This window comes from Acomys minous (assembly GCF_964271855.1).
Source record: "Acomys minous genome assembly, chromosome: 11".
Taxonomy (NCBI): domain Eukaryota; kingdom Metazoa; phylum Chordata; class Mammalia; order Rodentia; family Muridae; genus Acomys; species Acomys minous.
Genome location: NC_140492.1, coordinates 54,530,156 through 54,549,059, shown reverse-complemented (window position 1 = coordinate 54,549,059; position 18,904 = coordinate 54,530,156). Strand labels below are relative to the sequence as shown.

Here is an 18,904-nt window from a genome sequence, read left to right as displayed (position 1 = left end):
CACAGATTATAAATAAGGAAATTGATTTGTCATTTCTAGTTCACTTTAATGGGATTCTAACTCTCCAACTTGTACATTGCATGCAATCAATACTTATTGAATTTCTCTTTGGGTAACGAAACAATGCGCAGGCACTGGGGAAAAATAAAAGGGCATCGTTTTTATCCTCACTAGGGATATGAAGTGGATTTACTTGGAAGGATAAGGTCTGGATATAGTGGCCTTTAAAGTGACAATAGTAAGCACGGCTAATGCTTCTTTAGTGCTTGCTCTGGCTAGGACCCCATGTACACAATAATTCAGTGATTCCCCACAACAGCTCTGTGAGGTGGGTGTTGGTGGTGCGCTTCAGCACCGGAGGCAGTCGAGGCACAGAGGTGCTGTGTGATTTTGTCAGGATCATGTTGCTAGCAGGCGGCAGAACTGGAATTGAGGTGCAGACAGCCTAACTCAGAAGCCAGGGGCTCTTAGTCACGCTGCTACTGCCTCTTCTTCCAGAACAACGGGAGGGAACGAGCACTCTGATGGTGCGCAGTCTGGTAACAGCTAGTTTCACCTGGCAACCAATTTGAGTTTATTAAAAGAAAAAATTAGCTCAGCGGCTGAGTGAGCTTTAGTAGGTATCTGTGGCTAGCAGTTAGCCCTGGCCACGCAAGGTGGTAGCAGTTTAAAAGTGAGCTGCACGTGGAAATGGGGGATTCTACCAGCTGCTGCTGCCCAGTAGCCTGGGTTACGCATAGACAGACCTGCCCCTCCTCCAGGGGCTGCCAGGGTAGCCTGGGTTACCGCAAAGGCCGACCTGCCCCTCCTCCCAGGGGCTGCCGGGGTAGCCTGGGTTACACATAGACAGACCTGCCCCTCCTCCCAGGGGCTCCAGTGGAGAAAAAGAGAAGGAAATCATAAGAAACTCAGTTCTAAACACGGCTGTCTAACTGAACTTCACCAGAAGCCTTTAGTAACGAGGCGCTAACGTTTGCAGTCATGTGAACAGAGATCACCCTAAACCACACAGCCATGAGTTAGAAAAGAATTAAAGGCAAAAAGGGAAACGTGGAGGGGGCGGGGGGCGGAGGAGGGAATGTTTAAAGAGTTGCAGTTCCAAGGAGCGTCAGAGTGGAGGCAAAAGGATGAGCTACCACAGAGCAAACGCCGGCGAGTTCCTGGGGGGGCTGGGCTTTGCCATAAAGTGCCTGAGATATGAGGTGGAAAAGAAAAACAGACATTGGGTTTTAGTGAAGTTAGCACTAACCTTTGGTTGAGTGATATTAGTGGCCAAACCAAATGGAGTGACTGGGCAGCACAGGTTTAAATCAGTCTTTTATGCAGGTTAGAAGTTTGTTTTTTAAGGAGAGAATGGGTGTAGGGTATAGGGGAAGAGCTTTTTTAAAGAGTAAATGAGCTTGACCGAAGGCAAGTGAGAAGTCACTAGCAAAAAAGCAATGACATTAATTCAAATGCCCAGGACACCTGTCGCATCTCTTTGGTTGTTGGTTGTTGGTTGGTTGGTTTTTTCAAGACAAGGTTTCTCTGTGTAGCCTTGGCTGTCCTGGACTCGCTTTGTAGACCAGGCTGGCCTCAAACTCACAGAGATCCGCCTGCCTCGGCCTCCCGAGTGCTGGGATTAAAGGCGTGCGCCACCACGCCTGGCTTGTCGCATCTCTTAGTTACTGTTTTTCCCGCCTGTCTCTTTCTTCCAACTCTCTCCTAAGTCTCCCTACTGTCCCTTTCTTTGTAGAAGGAACTCTACACTTACTGATTTGAACTTGTTAGGGTCTTTTCCTTTTCGCTGTGTATTATGTTTATGGACTTTATTTCCTTTTAAAAGTTCCCCTGACACTGGAGGACCAAGAAGGCTAAGTCTGATGAAGCGAGACTTTGCTGATACACTCCTCCTAGACAAAGGGGTGGAGAGAGCTGCCCTAATCGGAGAGAACCACGGGGCTGACTGTACTGCCCAACATCTTCCAGCACTGTCTTTGCTATCATTTAAAATTAATTGAACAAGAATTGAAGAGGAAAAAAAAGTTCCACTGGCGTACTGAAGTGAAATGAGCCCACATGTCACCAAGGTGTGTTGCTCAGTAGGAACATAAGAGGGACGCACAACTGGGAAGGGTTTCTGTTCTCCGTTCGATGATTCACAAATATATTCCTGCTTCCTATTGAGAAAGCTGGTCTACATTGCCATGAAGCCCTGATTGTCTTTAACTCCCAGATCCTTGGTGACTTGATCTAAATTTAAAAGCAAACAACAAAAGCAAATCAAATAACTACTTCTTCCCATTAGGTATAACAGACTCTTAATATAGTAACCGATGCCACAGACTGTGTCAAGAGCCTTGCTTAGTATAGTGTTAACTTTCTTGTAAACAATACTTTACATTCTTAGGACTCATTGCATATGGATTCATTTTTTGAGTATTAATTCAGCAAGTTGGGAAGGAAGAAAAATAGCTTTTCTTCTAATTCTAGAAGGAAATTTGAAAAACTTTGGATTGAGAAGGTATTCCCTGGTAGAGGAAAGTATAGATGCGTCATCACAGTGGCTTACGGGTATGTGTACGCAGAGTGTGCTGGCTAACAGGCATCGCAAGGCTGCAGAGCATGATTTGTAGGAGTTGTACTACAAAAATACAGGCTTTTGATCCTGTCTGAGAAGCTTCAGGGATGGCCCAGGAGCCTCTGTTTTGTTTTTTTGTTTTTTGTTTTTGTTTTTACAAAGTTCTTACTCTGATTTACTTCATCTCATAGCTCTACCTAAGAAAAAGAGAAATATATAAGTAAACTAAATATAATAAAACATTGAAGGATAACGTACTATAAATATATTTGAAAAACATGTTTTAGGGGTCGCACTATTTTCTAGGGATTTGAAGATGAATGGTACTTGACCCCTGCTCTCTCAGGCACAGAATGTGATAAAGGAGATGCTGGGTGTTCGCTAAGACAGTGCAGACAGTGAGATGATACCAAAGTAGAGAGTTATAGAAACATGTAGAAAGAAGACCTACCATGCCCTGACTTGCGTTTGAGAGAAAAGCAAGATCAGGAGGGGTTTGTGGAAGAGGCGAAGCTTGTTCATAACAGATCGCTTTCTCCCTATTTAAATAGTTTTGCTTAGAGTCTTTATAAAATAGGACATCTATTTCCACGGGTTCTTAACAAATCTCATGTAGGGTAGCCTTTTTTATTTTGGTGGTTTGGCATAGTCACGTGATATCAGTTACTTATGTCATGTAGCATAGCAAAATAGCAGTACTTTTTGTTGCAGTATACAATGTTAATTTCCATTCTCTAAAAGAAGGTTCAGTGTCTGTAACTTGCTGGTATCATTTTCTATCTTGTTGTCTTTGTTTTATCTTCTTAATGTCAGTGTGACTATCTAGTGCCACACATGTATTTAAATGTTTTCCTGAGCCAGGCGCAGTGGCGCATCCCAGCACCCAGGGAGGCAGAGGCTGGTGGATCTCTGTGAGTTTGAGGCCTGTGTGGTCTATAAAGCGAGTCCAGGACAAGCCAGAGCCACACAGAGAAACCATCTTTAAAAAAAAAAAAACAAAAAACAAAAACAAAAACTGGTTTCCTGGCAAAAGGCTTTAGAGCTAAACAAATGAATACAGCAAAATACAAAGCACTTTTTGGAGCGTAATACATGAGGGTTAGTGGATTTTGTGACATCTTTTTAACAGTTGCATTGTCTTTTTCATCATTTTTTTTAAAGCCAGTAGATGTTTTAGAGACACATAGTGTGTCAGAGGCTCGGCGACATGAGGGCTGGTTCATGGCAATCTGTGTATAAGCCTGGCACCAGCAGAGTTCCCTTCTGTAGAACCAGCAGATCTCCAGCACAGTTACAGCAGAATCATTTGGAGATTTAGATTCCTAGGCCTCACCCCTAAGAACCTGGTTCTGCTGGTTTGCCATGCGTATTTTTCATTTGGGGGAAGAAGAGAATACTGAGGTGTGGTGACTAACGGTCCCACAGTACAGACAAGGCCGACTTCAAGTGCATGATCCTCCTACATCAATATGTTTAGTGCCGGGCCGGGCATGATGATGCATGCCTTTAATCCCAGTACTAAGGAGGCGGAGGCAGGTGGATCACTGTGAGTTCGAGGCCAGCGTGATCTACAAAGTGAGTCCAGGACAGGCAAGGCCCTGTCTCAAAAACAAACAAACAAACAAACAACAAAAAAAAAACTTTAGTGCCTCAATATCTTTAGAGATTACAAGTGAGTACAACTCACCTGGCTCTATATATTTATTTTTAAGTTCCTTAGAAAAGTCTGGTATCAACCCTTGAACCATCATATATCTGGTTATTGTATGTCAGAATGTGTTCCTAAATAGCAAATATTTGAGTAGTTAAATAGGCAATGAAAGCCTAGGTCATGGGGGATAAACAAAGACCTTGAAATGTATTATGAATGAGAAAGCCGTTAGATGGTTTGGGCAGAAGGTAAAGATGATCTCATTTGGATTTAAAATAATCCCTCTATTATGTGGGAAATGCTTCTAGTAGGGAACTGGCTACAGGACCATATGTTAGTTAGTCCAGGCAAAGGAGTAAACAGAGGCATCGACCTAAATGGTAAGAGTTGAGATGGTGACAGATTAAAGCCTGGGCATATTTTTAAGATCAAAGGAACAGAATTTGTGGATGGACCAGATGGGCAACTGTGAAGGAGTCAATCACTCCTAAATTTTTGACCCAAGTTATTGGGAAGATATCAGTGATATCTATCTCTCTCTCTCTCTCTCTCTCTCTCTCTCTCTCTCTCTCTCTCTCTCTCTCTCTTTTCTGACCTCTCTGGGTACCCGGAATGTGCATGACACATATACATACACAGAGGCAAAACACTTAGGCACGTAAAATAAAAATAAACAAATATTTGAAAAAGAGAATGTGAGGGCCAGTAAGATTGCCCAGCATGTAAAGGTGCTTTCTGCTGAGCCTGATCACCTGAGTCTGATCTCTGGCACCCACCCCGTAGAAGCAGAGAACTGACGCGCACAAGTTGTGCCCTGACCGCCACATGTACATCATGGTATGTGCCTCTCAAATAATAATAGTTATTATATACACATGTATGAAAAAATCATAAACTACATCCATGAAATCTCAACAGTAATTATACCTAAATAAGACCTACATTTTACTACCAGTTGGCATGCCAGTGTCGATGGAGGAAGTTGGACAAGGTCCCACCCCTGGATGACTGCTAAGAAAGGGAGAATCCCTGGTGGGATAGGCAATGCCAAGTGGGCAGCTCTAAACAAATCTGCATACAGGAACAGTAGACTGACTCAGTGGGCTGTATGTACGCTCGCGCGCGCACATGCAACTGAGGTCATGATTTGGAGAAGGAGTTGGGGACGGACACAGTAGGAATTGCAGAAGAGGAGAGGGAAGGATGGAAATGTTGTAAATATGCTACTCGTGTATTCTCAAAAACACATTTACAGTGAAAAAAGTGAGGACAAAATAGAGCTGGAGATAGATCACTTTGGAGGGGTCTTTTCTGTGAAAATGAACAGAGAAACAGCCCGGTAGTAGTGGGAAGACAAGCCGAGAATGGTCCTGCAGAGGAGGAAACGCCGTGCTAGAAATTGGGGATAACTGGTGTAACTGCATCTATGCGTGATGAAATGGAAGGGGATTCACAGCACAGAGGAGCCAAATTTAGCCCGAGAGGCCCAGGCAGCCCAAGGTAACAACAAGAGGAAAGTGATCCTATGGACGTACAGCCAGGGAGGTAGAAAGAGCGGGTGGAGGAAGTTTTTTGTTTTTTTTTTTTATTACTTGGTCCAGAAAAGAGATACTGGAAATTTCAAAAGGAATAAGAAGGTATGAAATTATTATCAGAGAAAGGAAAGTGGGCAGCAGAACTGATAAAGGATGACTCCGGCACACTTGCATTCAGTCTGCCAGCATGTAGTTTTCTGAGCTCTGCATTCAGGAAGCTGCATTTCGGGTTCAGAATAGAGGAAGAAGAGGCTGTTGCCAAGACTGGAGTTTTGTCAGATGGATGCCATGGTGAGGGAGGTGGAGCATGATGGGAAGCGTCAGGATGGGTCGTGGGACCTGTGCTGTGCTGGGAAGTAGGAGGGGACTTGTAAAAAGATGTTCTTGTTAAGCATGGGGTGAGTTGGAGTAGTAAAGAGAGGAAGGACAGACAGAGGTGACTCAGTCCCAGCAGGATGCTGGTAGGCAGGCGTTGCTCTACACTGGGAGAGGGCGCTCACCACAGTGCTCAACGGCTTTAATAATTATTTTAATTCATCTATTAGGTTCATGACTACAAAGAAGGAACCCCTGAAGAGAAGACCTACTATATAGAACTCTGGGACATCGGAGGCTCTGTGGGCAGTGCCAGCAGTGTGAAAAGCACACGAGCAGTGTTCTACAACTCTGTAAATGGTAAAAGATTTTCATTTCTCCTGTCTTAGTGACCTAGAAGTATTGATCGTTTGATATGAAGTGCCATGACATGCCGGGCTAATCTTATTGTGAGAGCCCTGATGCGCTTTCAACTCTTGGTTTGGATGTGTATTTCACATTCTATCTTGTTAGCCCCTGGTGTCTAGCCAGGGACTTGTCGCCTTGCTACAAGGTCCCTTCGTTTTATTCCTTAGGTATGTGTGTGTAATATATAGGCATCTTAGAAGCTCAACAGTAGTGGGTACCCATGTATCCTTTCCAGAGATCTTTAGTGATAGTCATCCCTCTCCGTACTCCTGCCTCAACCCTGCTCTTCCACTCCAACCCAAGCTTAGCCCTCCCTGTCCCATTATTCTCTTTAACCCTTAATACCAGCCCATTCTCTCTCACCTCCTTTAGCCGCCTCCTCATGGCCCCTTAGTAGTTCCCCGGCCTCTGAAAGCACCCCAAAATGAAACACACCTGGAAGTAAGTTCCCTCTCCTTCTCCCCACTCTGACCACCTGGCCTGCTGGTCTCAGCAGAAAGCCCAAGAAGTGTCTCTGGCTCCTTAAATTAGAATATAGTCTCATTAGAGTATAGTCTTAACTTTTCTAGCTCATGTTCTATAAAACATCACTTCAGCATAAATGAAAAAAGAATTTTAAAAGGATGTTCAAACACCCTTAAGCACTCAAAAGCCTTCCCTAAAGATGTTCAAGAGATAACATTAAAGGTGTTTATTACCCATCTACTAGTTAGCCTGCGTGAGAGCCTCTCGTTCTTTTGCCCTGTGAGATCTTATTCTACTGCATTCCTACCATCTTTTACTGTCAGAACACTTGACTGCAGATTCTTGCTACCTCAAAAATATATTCACCTAAACAAGCCCTGCACAGCGACATCAGGTAACTTGCCACTGTGGACAGAATACATCTCACAAGGCCCCAGCCCTAGCTGAAAAGCGACAAGGCAGTTAATGGCCGCTGAAAGAGACCCAGTCTTCTCCAGGGATGGTTCGCTGATAGGTTGTTCAGCTTCACGTGCGCAGCCCTAAGCATGTACACACCCAAGCAACACCAGTAGACTCCGCAGGCTGGATTCCAAGTGCAAATATATGCAGCAGTACCTGAAGAAGGGCCATGAACCTGAGAGGGAATGGCGGGGGGAGGGGCACAGGAAAAGTTGGAGGGGAGGGCAGGAACGGTGAGATTATGTAAGTGTTATACTCATGAGATTCTTTAAAAATTGTTTTAATTTTAAAAAGAATTTGAAAGTCTATGGTTCAGGTATTTCGAGATGATGTTCTAAATTCCAACAGGCGTTGAAGTTTTTCTTTTAGCTCCATTTTATTATAATAATTACCTACTTTGTCTGCTATCGCTCCCGGCTTTTTTTGTTTTTGTTTTTGTCTTTTTAAGGAAAAATAACAGTTATAAAAAAAACTAAAGTGAGCCGTTTTAATGTATTTTACCAGTCCAGAAGCAATGTGACTTTTGAATAATGTAATCTGTTAATAAATAATGTTCTTTATTGGTAAAGTGCCTCGATAAGCAGTTCCAAGCCTGAAGTAGGCACTCCGGGGCTGCGGGATGAAGAGTAAAAATGCTATCTGAATATTTCATGACATTCTGTAAGCCTTTGGAAGGAAAAAAAAATTTAAGTATATTAGTATATTAGTGGCAACACTTTCTAGTTAGTTATTTGTGTTTGTAAAGGACATTTTGAAATTCATGTCTGCTTGTGTTGCCATAGTTGAATTCTAGATCACTAAGCCACTTCTGATCTGTACTTACTTGCCTTAGTTGACTGTAAAGTAAGAGGGACTGATGGGTACTGACATCATGTTACCTGATTATTTCAGGCATTATTTTAGTACACGACTTAACAAATAAGAAGTCATCTCAAAACTTATACCGCTGGTCACTGGAAGTTCTCAATAGGGATTCGGTTCCAACTGGAGTCCTGGTGACAAATGGGTAAGCCCGGAATTACTCTACAGTTGGTTTTAAGTGTGATTGCAATCCTGGGAATGTGCTTCACAAATTATCCTTTGTAAGAAGTGTGATTAGTTCTGTTTTAGCCTCTACAGGGTCTTTCCATTATTTGACTGGCATCTTTCATGGCGGTGGTTTTTATTTTGATGAAACCTAATTACTTAGTTTTTCTACTCTGGATTTTGCTCTTGGTATCACATCTAAGAACTCTTTGCTTAATCTCAGATCATACAGATTTTCTCCTGTGTTTCTTCTATATGTTTTATAATATGGGATTTATATTAGATTTATAGTCTGCTTTACTTTTATATAAGTGTGATTTGGGCTTAATTTTAAATTTGAATGTTCACTTGTCCCCACATCCTTTGTTGAAAAGACTATTCTGTCTCCATTGAGTTGCCTTCGTCTCTGACAAAGTCAGTTGACCATATTTGTACAGGTCAGCCTCTGTACTCCGTCCTGTGGATCTGTGTGTCCACTCCCTTTGAAACTGTGAGCCAACACAAAAGTTTTTCCTCCTGTCAGGTACTTGGTCACAGTAACCGAAAAGTAATGAAGGGGTGTGTGTGTGTGTGTGTGTGTGTGTGTATTTATGATCATCAGATTTCTTCTACACAGTGCTAGTTTGGTAGAGTTTGTCTGAGTTTAGATATGAGCCACCCTGTCATTCCATGGTCACAGTGTGTTCCTTCTTTCATTGTATATGTTGCTGGGCTTGATTTAATGTTTTCTTCCAGTTTTTTTGTTCTGTGTTCACGTGTAATATTGGTTACACTTTCTGTTCTTATAGTGTCTTTGGCCTATTTGATTTGAGAATAATGTTAAACTCAATGCTTCTTCCTTTCCTATTTTGGGGGAAATATTGTATTTATTTGATGTTATTTCTTCTTTGGATAATTGAATTTACCAATGAGACTTTGGCTATTTCATTTGGAAAGGTTTTCACCTTCAGATTCAATTTTTTTTTAAATAGTTAATGGATGGTACATGTACTTTGTTTTGTCTCAAGTGGACTTGGCTAACTTGAGCTCAAAGGAGTCATGAAGTTCCTTTAAGTTACTGATCATCTGTGAGCAAGGTTGTTAATACTATTCATTATCTTTTTGTAGTCTGCAATATCTGTGTTTTTTCATTGTGTTTTCTTTTGTTTCCCTTTATACCTGCTACTAGTTTGATGGTTTTCTAGTCTTTTCAAAATTTTTTTTAGTTTCATTGATTTTCTTTTTTTTACTACTCAAGAAATTTATTCTTAAGCCACAAGTAGGAGACTGTTTATACCAGACTATATCTGCATCAGTGTTAAGGAATTAAAGGTGGCAGTAACAATTACAGATGCGTAACTGAGCTGCATTTTGACACTGCAACTTCCGTTTGTCCGTGAGGTGCACCTGCACACGTATTAGACAGTAGTGCACGGGTGCTTCTTTGCTGCATTATTTGTAACAGCAAAAGATCTGGAAGCAACTCTGAGGTCTGAAAGAAAATTCGTTAAATAAATAATGGTCTAGCATATACTGGAGTACTCTGCTTACCTATTTGAGAAAGCATCAGGACTTTGCTAAATGAGAAAAAAATCAGGAGTGCTTCTGTGTAAGAACTAGAGGGATTTACAAAGGATTAAAACAAGGCCTTATGATGTGTAAGGGAGAGGGGAATGGTGCGTGCTTGTGTGTGCATACAGAGCCCATGAAAAGGGCTGTAGCTGTAGCTCGGTAGAGCGTTGCCCTAGCGTGCATGAGGCCCTAGGATCAATCCTTAGCACCACTTTAAAGAATGCAACAGCAAATCGAAAGCGCTATTGTATCTTGTAAGTTTATTCCTTGAATCTTAAATCTTATTTTCAGTTATAGTATTGAAAAGATGAACAGTTTTTGCTTTTGTTTCTGAAAGGGTTATTGTGCATATAAAATAATCCTTTTTTTACTTTATGGGATTATTAGCTATGTCTGTCTATAATAAAATTCTTCATCGGTTTTTCACATAATGATTTTAAAATGATTTCAAGATCTAATGTCACATGTGTGTATGGCTTTTATGAAAAAAGGTGATAAGGAAAACCAAAGTCAATGTGGTATAATTTTCTTTAAAATTAATATTTAAGTGGTGAATCATTGTATAGATTTGTGGTTCAATGAATATAATTTTTAAAAAATGAAACGCTAAAAAGAAAAATGAGAGTGCAGCATAGATATACTTACACAGTAGTCTATGGGAGATTATATAAGAATTTAAATAGCAGAGAGCATGTGTGTCAAAGATGGTATTCGATAGAAAACACAAAACTCCATGAGAGAATTTGTGAATATAAGAAAAAGAAATAATCCTGAAAAATCTCATTCTCTAGTAATTCAAATTTCAGTCCAAACCATGTCTCCTAAGTCAGGAGTGTGTAGGCAGGAAGATGCTGGTTCAGGACCTTGGACTTGAGCTGTTATTGGCTTCAATGCAGATAAAACAGATGGTGATATTTGTATGAGAGGGGTTACATAGTTCAAAACAGCTGTGTTCTGAGATGGAAGGGTTGCCGAGGCTCTGCAAGATCATCGTGGAGGGCGGAGAGATGGGGTATGTAACCCTCTCCTCCTATCCCAGTTTAGATTACTCGGAAAGAAAGAAAAGTACTCAGACCAAAAAGTAGCTGCGTGCAAGTGGGTTATTGACTGGATTATACAGTATTGATTGCTCAAAAGCAGATTTTGCTGACTGCTGCCAATTGAACTTATAATGTGTCAGAAATCCAGATCTACTTTGCTTCTGATAGGCAAATAGAGTTTCAATTAATTAACAACAATGGACCTTATGTTCCTTTCGGTAATGAGAACTCTCATGTGTATTGCTACTCTATCCTTTGGGTGGAACTGGAAAGAAAATGAATTAACAGACCCCTTCTAACCCTGAGAGCATCTGACGGTCGATCCTGTCTCATGGCTGTCATGTTAGGATGATGATTTGGAACTCAGTTTCTTGCCTTTTAACTGCTCATAGCTTGGTAATACATACGCAAGTTAGAGACCTTGTGAAGTGCCTACATTGCATGCTAGGCTCCTGGGCTTTCCATACACTGAGCTTTAAATCCACTTCCTGCTTTTACACTGAAAAATTTTAAAGCTGCTACTTGTTGAAGACAGTGCATTGTGGACAGTGAAGTCACATGTTCACGGTGTATTTGGTAGGCCCTCAATGACCCGAGTTATCAGTTATGAAGACACACAGGAACAGACTTTGAATAACAAGATGAGTAGCTGGGATCTCACTAGATGATGGGTTGATAATGAATAGGTACGTGGAAGAAATTAGGAGAAAAAAACGATTTATAGGTGATGATGAGCAGCAATCAGTTAATTATCACTAAAATTGTGTAAGCATCTTGGATTTACATATTACACATCTGCATTGGAAAGGTAAATTCTATTCACCTCTTCACGGTTATTTATCACAGGGATTATGACCGAGAACAGTTTGCTGATAACCAAATCCCACTGTTGGTAATAGGGACTAAACTGGACCAGATCCATGAAGCCAAGCGCCATGAAGTTTTAATTAGAACTGCTTTCTTGGCTGAGGACTTCAATGCTGAAGAGATTAACTTGGTATGTATTCTCACTGATGTGTGTCTGCGTTATATCCCAGCCAAAGAAGCTTTATACTCTCAAAGCAGAGGCTCACCAATCCAAATACAAAACAGATCAAAGTCAGCGTACCTGGCCTGTCACATGAGGTTCTCTTTCACTGTGAACTTGCACACTGAGCTATTGGAACCCTCAGACTATAGTCTATGAATAGAACAATTCATAGACTCTTTTTCGAGAAAACTTTAAAAGGATACCAAATTCAAAATAACCATATCAATTAAGGTGATACTATACATTGGTTATTGTTGTTATTTTTAAAAGGAAAAAAAACTCTTAGTCACAGCACTTTGGAAGCAGAGGTAGGTGGATCTCTGAGTTTGAGGCTAGCCTGGTCTACAGAGTGATTTACAGGACAGCCAGGGCTACACAGAGAGACCCTTACTTACTTATAAAATAAATAGAAAGAAAGAGCCTATTGATTTCTTACAACACAGTTTAGCTTGAAGGGCACACACAGATATGAGCAGATTACAAACTGTAAACGAGGAGAGCATCAAAAGGACTGATCAGTTCTGCACATGGACCTCTCTGTGATGGCTGGTTTAGTTAGAACAACGGGGCTAGTGAGGCTAGGACACAGCTCATAAAAACAGGTCACGTCACCCAAAGAAGTCCTCGCCCGCAGCCTCAGAGATAGGATGTTATCATCATTCACAAGCAGGATTGCCACACCGTGAGCACACGTCACTCCAGCTGTGCAGTGCCGGTTGTCAACAGTACCGATGGCCACGTCCCACGCACCATCTTCTCAGCAACCTTTGAACGTAGGCACTCTTACCTCCATCTTAAAGATGAAGGCAGAGAGGCATGTCATCACAGCCAAATAAAGTGTTCCAACTGAAGAGCCTGGGTTGTACAGTTAAGCCTGTTTCCCACTTGATTATCCTTCAACTAAAATGTAAAATGTTGGCAGTGTAAAATGTTTGAAATCATCTATTCCAAGTTACCCAAAGCTCCCTGCATATTTATATAAGAAATATCACCTATGAACTTTTTTAAATGACTATTCTTCAAGTTAAAGCTTTGTGTTCATAATGTTGGCAGGGGCACCAGTACTCTGTTAATTACTTGTTTTTTGGTTTGTTTGTTTTTTTTTAATGTGCTGCTGGGCCTAATACATGAGGAAAATACTTTATCACTGTCTTACAGCCTCTGCCAGTACTTTTATTTTGGACTATTCTAGTGAGTCTGATTATTTTTTTGCTTGATGAATCAACATCTATAAACACTGCCTCTACCCCCATGTCTGACTCAGCCTCTGCCTGCCATCATTGTTTTTTTATGTTTTACTGTACAGTGGAATGTGTCTCCTTTTTGCAGCTGTCACCGTGGAATGCTCAATGTAAACACCCTGGGTAGTCAGTGTTGGACCATAGTATTCCAGAGGGTTCCTACCATAAAGCTTATATAAATATGTTATCTCTGTAGAATTAATGCTGGTGTTACTTTATTTGCACATTGTTTTCAAAGGGTAATTTGCCATTAAATACACATAATTAGTTCCAGTAGTAACTTTAGCATGTTTCTAAGTGTATCTTTGTCTAGTGCCTACTGGTGTCTGTGACAACCAGCTAGACACATACTACTCCTCCTGAGCTTACAGAGGCTAGGGCAACTTCAGTTGTTAGCTAAACCAAAAGATAAACAGTAGGACTTAAGCACTGAGAATCTCCCAAGAGTTTACATACAACATGTGTTTGGTTTGTCAGTGTAGCCTTCAAGAGCTCAGTAGAAACAACGATAGAAGTGGGTAATGAGGATGCACAAAACTACAGTGATCACGGGAATTTAAAATAGTCAACAAGTAAATATAAAACTTCAGACTGAGGCTAGTCCGAGTCCTATACATTAGTGCTAGCTCACTCTTGCTTGTGTGAATTTACTTAAACCTAACATGCGTATATTACATGTTTCTGTCTATGTAAGTGCAAGTTACTTGAATGCACCTAGGCTACGGTTAGCGTGTGCAGTACTTTCCCACGCGTGTCTATTCAGTGATTTTCCACATCCAGACAGGCTATCCAGAGCTGCTACCTCTCAGGCTTTCCCTCAGCCGTGATGGATGGCAGGTGCCTCCTTCAGCTCCCACACTGTCATCCTAAAATGACATCCACTTTCAGATTTCCTGCTCAACTTGAATCTTGGAGCCCAGCAGTTAATTTTTATGGGGGAGATGGGAACTTATTTGTTCACTGTTTGATTTAGTTTTCTTTTTTAATTTAGTAATTTTAACTCAGTCGTTATTTAACATTCTAATGATGAGGTGATCAATTCCCATTTTACAAAAACATCTAGTTTTTAGGTCTAAGGCTGATTTCTTGTCTGTCTGAACAAGTGCAGACATGTATCCAAACATCCAAACATCACTGCAAATACAGCAGTGTGCACAGTGATGTGCCAGGGTACTTAATCCTTATGTTTATAGTGAATATTTTTATACTTAAAAATTCAATCTGATAGCATTTTCTTACAATGAGGAAGAGAACTGATGTTCCAGTGTCTGCTACGTGACTGGCATGCAGTACCTCTTTGAATTTCACAGAACTCTGAGTGGAGTCATCCCCATTTCACCAATGCGTAAGGCCAATGTTAGAGCCATGATGACTTAAGCAGGTTACACAAGCTGAAGTGTTGGCACAGGCATTTGAACACAGAGATTACCGGCTTCCAGGGTTCCTGCTTTCCCTAGTAGTTTATGATCTTTGGAAACTATTGTAATTACAGCCAGTCAGCTTCCCCTCCTCCCCGTCCCCGTGTAGGGTGGGGGATAGGGAGCTATTGTCGTTTCTGGCCGTTGTTTAATGTGTGATCCTTGAAATGCTGCGTCTGAACAAAACAAGAAGTTGTTTCTAAATGTATTAGAAGGAAATCTGTGGGCCTGGCTGTTACCAATCAGCATTACTAAATACAGCAAGAGTCACCTCAGAAATTCCTCAAGGGGCACAGACAGCCCACAGGTGCATACAAGACATTTATCTTCCCCAGAGAGCCTGAATGGTGTCTGCACAGTTTGGACTTGATGGCATTTGAGGTAAACATCAAAGCCAACTCCATCTCCTGAGAAGGCCAGCACTGGTGACACGCAAAGATGATGTAGCAATGGCAGTCACAAGCCGTTGTGGTGACTTAGTGTCCCAGATTGTGCCACCTCCTCTGAGCTATGTGCTTTCCTAAGTAAAGAATCATACTAAATAATAACAACATATCTCTTGATTATTATTATTATTATCAAAACAAGTGTGTCTGTGGTATATGAAGAAATGGAGAAATCCTTAGCAGCTATTTGTTCTTTAACTAAATCTTACTTTGCCTAAATCTTATTTTTATCTTCCAACTATTATGCAAACCACATAGTACTTAAATACTTGAACACTTAGTTCCTGGTCTTAAATAAGTGTGTCCTGTTTGTGTGACTCCTGATCAGTCCCTTGGTTTTGCTAACAAACTGCTAATAATTCTGTGGGTGCGTTGACTCCATATCTTCCAACGTCGCTCAAATGGCAAGGATGAAATGGCTTTACTTTCATGCCTTCTGTTCACACATCATAATCTGAATATTGCTGTGTGTTTTATGAGAGCTCCAGTGATTTAGCACAGAGAGGCATCACAGGGAAGCATGCACTGGAACCTCCTTCCTGACTTTTCTGTGTGCATCTTTGTGTTCCAGGATTGTACAAACCCACGGTCCTCAGCTGCAGGCTCCTCCAATGCTGTCAAGCTCAGTAGATTTTTTGATAAGGTAATGGCTTCAATTAAGTTATTTTTAAACTTAACATATGATAGCTTAAAGTCTTTGTAGAGTGCTGTGTCCTTTTGTTACTTTGTCCAAAACCCCACAGCCTGAATACCTCTTTTGATCTCTCTTATCTGTTGGAATAATTGCTCAAGACCTGCTGACGTACTCACTCCATCACTAGCGTCCTCTAAGCAAAGAGTAAAGGCTATTGGATTCAGTTAGGGTTGTGAAGAAGATATGTGAGCCCCCCCTTAAAACAACTTATACTTGTCCATTTTTTTAGCGTTTTGTATAATTATTCACTGCTCTGTCTCCCAAAAGGCACTGAGCAGAGGTTAAAGCCCTTTATGCACTCAGCTATTAATACTTTCCGTGTAAATGTTGCTCGCTGCTGCATGCACATCATCTTGAGGATAGCAGCCCCCCCATAGGGAACAAATGATTTGCGTTGTCTCATTTCTGGAAAACTCTAGGAACCTGTTGGGACGTTATTCTGTGCTATTTAGTTTTTATGTGTTATTTATTTGTGAGTTTTGTTTCCATTTAAGGCAAAGTCTTACTACATAAGCCAGACTGGTCTGGAACTCACTGAATTACCCAGGCTTGCCTTGAATTCCTGATCCTCCTGCTTCTTGAGGACTGGAGTTGATTACAGAGTCTCACAGTCACAGAGTGGCACCATGTCCTGCTCAGGGCTGGTATAGCCCTCCTTCCTTGTGGAATGAGTAGGCATTGGTTTCAATCTCATTAGCACCAGATTTTAAAGAGAGTGTGTGTGTGTGTGTGTGTGTGTGTGTGTGTGTCTGTCTGTCTGTCTGTCTGTCTGTCTGTCTGTGTCTGTGTTTTCATGATTGTCCCATGTGTGCAGGTACCTGCAGAAGCCAGAAGGTGGTCTGGGATCCCTGGAGCTGCTTGCGGATGGTTGTAGGCTGCCCAGTGTGGGTGCTGGACACCCACAAAAAGCTACGAGTGCTCAGCTGTCGAGCCACCTCTCAAGCCTCAGCACCAGATTTTTAATTCATTGTATTAAATGTCCATAGCTTTTAATGTCAATAGACTTTTAATTTGGCAGTATTTCCTATAGTTGAATTACTGAACATTGTAACGCGTCACTTTTCCCAGGTTAAATATGCTAAACCCAAAAATCTTTGTTTCTTGCAGGTCATAGAGAAGAGATATTTTTTAAGGGAAGGTAATCAGGTTGGTATCTATCTTTTCCTGGTAAAATGGCTCCTCAAGTTTTGAAAGAGAGGTTCCCATCCCCCCCCCCAGAGGTTTTTTGTTTGTTTGTTTTTAATTTAGGAAAAGCTCTTTCTAGGCACAGGCAACTTACTTTCTCTTGTCCACTTGAATACAGAAGAAGAAGCCCAAACAGGCAAAATGAGGGTCTGCAGTAGCAGAAGGATGACACCGTAGCCTAAGTGTAGAAGGATGCAGGAGCGAGGTGGCACCGTAGCCTAAGTGTAGAAGGATGCAGGGGCGAAGTGGCACCGTAGCCAAAGTGCAGAAGATAGGATAAAATTTACTTCAGTCTTCAACAGTTTTTGTCTAGAGTCTTCCATAGTTCAGACAACTGATATAAAGTCCAGTTGGTGATTTTAGGAGATCCATCCTTTTTCAGACTCCAGAGGATGCTGCGCCTGTTTGTTGGCACCTGTTCTCCATGTTTGTGGAGCTTCTTCTTTATTACCTGTCATTATGTGGGTTTCTGAGTGGAAGCCCAGGGAGCTGGTTCCACAGTGAGCAACCGGCTGGAGCACAAGAACCCGAGGCCGGGAACAGTTTAGTTTTAGCATCTGCATCTTCCTGCCTCCGGCGTAACAGGATTCTTTCTTGCCTACAGATCCCAGGCTTTTCTGATCGGAAGCGGTTTGGAGGAGGAACATTAAAGAACTTCCATTATGACTGAGTTGCACTCATGCTTTACGTGAGCGGGCTGCGGCCCTTTCCACAGCTCTCCTCTTGCTGTGTCGGGTTATCAACTTCTCAGGCTCTGATAACAACATCTCAAAATGCTACCTCACCCTACGGAAATGGAAAAGAAAGCAACGATGTGGACTATCCTCCTGTGCCCTGTTCTGTATTCCTCACCTCCTGTCCTGCTTGTCACTTACGTAAAAGCATCAAGACAATATGAGATATTGTCAAACCAGTGCAGTAAACAAGTGTGACAAGGACTGCAGAGAAAACTGACTCTTGCTTGTGCAATTTCCCCACACTCGCTGCTGAAGGCTTAATGAAGCACTCCAGAAACCTATCTGTGTGGTTTTGCCTTCTTGAGGGTCATGTTAACCAGGCCTGAGTTATCCACCCCAAACCGTCGCTGTCAGTTTTAAAGAAGCCCAATGGTGTTATTTCATTTTCTCCACCCTCATTACACACAGGGGCGCCTACGAATAGCAGCCCCATCTCCTCTCCTCCCCCTGGGAAAAGGCTTAGTGTCTGGCAGAGATGAACTAATAGCTGGTGTTAAATAGAAATACAAATTAATAATACATGGAGAATAGGACAGGAAAGAGGTTTTGCAGACACGGACAGCTCTCTCGCTCTTCCTGCTTTCTGTTTGGAAACTGGGTGAAATCTGAGCCCTGCGCCAGGGCAGGAAGAGATACAGCGCTTCTCTGGTGGTTGGTTTGTTTGGTTTGGTTTTTTCTATTTGGTTGTTTATTGTTCTAGGTTTTGTTGTTGTTGTTGTTGTTGTTGCTGTTGCTGTTTTCTTGGTAAGGAAATTCAACTCTTGAAATGCCCCTTAATATGATGAACACTAAACTATGAATATTCTTCTTATGTTAACAATGTGTGTATGGGAAAGTCAGCTAAGCTCCTGAATGAAGCATTCACATTAACGATGAACCAGTGTCCAGGGCTTCATAATCACTCCACAGCTTTTTGGCGGTGGTATGTATGTGTTTGCAAAATTGCTCATCATTTTTAGCCCATCTTTTTTGCCACTTTAATTCTCTCAGCCCAGTTTTTCCTTAGTTTATAAAATTGGTTGGGGAAAAAATAAAAAGACTGAGTGGCTGCTGTGTTCAACACTGTATTACCCAGATGCTTCTGTCTCCACTACAGCTCTCTGCTCCCTGGTTTTGCACCAAATTAAAAAATAGTAGTATAAA

The 18,904-nt window shown here is 41.6% G+C and overlaps 1 protein-coding gene across 4 annotated transcripts in view; it reads left to right on the top strand.

The window, feature by feature from the left end:
* The window catches only part of RABL3 (RAB, member of RAS oncogene family like 3), a 27,936-nt gene extending 9,032 nt beyond the window's left edge, over window positions 1-18,904 (top strand). For 2 of the 4 annotated variants that reach the window (XM_084801104.1, XM_084801105.1), the window contains 6 exons: window positions 6,292-6,421; window positions 8,285-8,399; window positions 11,857-12,007; window positions 15,717-15,788; window positions 16,947-16,985; window positions 17,629-18,904. In XM_084801104.1, the coding sequence (XP_084657230.1) occupies window positions 6,292-6,421; window positions 8,285-8,399; window positions 11,857-12,007; window positions 15,717-15,788; window positions 16,947-16,985; window positions 17,629-17,694 (573 nt within the window). In that variant the 3' untranslated portion in view covers window positions 17,695-18,904. Of the gene's footprint in view, window positions 1-1,816; window positions 2,070-6,291; window positions 6,422-8,284; window positions 8,400-11,856; window positions 12,008-15,716; window positions 15,789-16,946; window positions 16,986-17,628 lie in introns of those variants that run through there. The other 2 variants (XM_084801106.1, XM_084801107.1) reach the window with 2 other exon arrangements.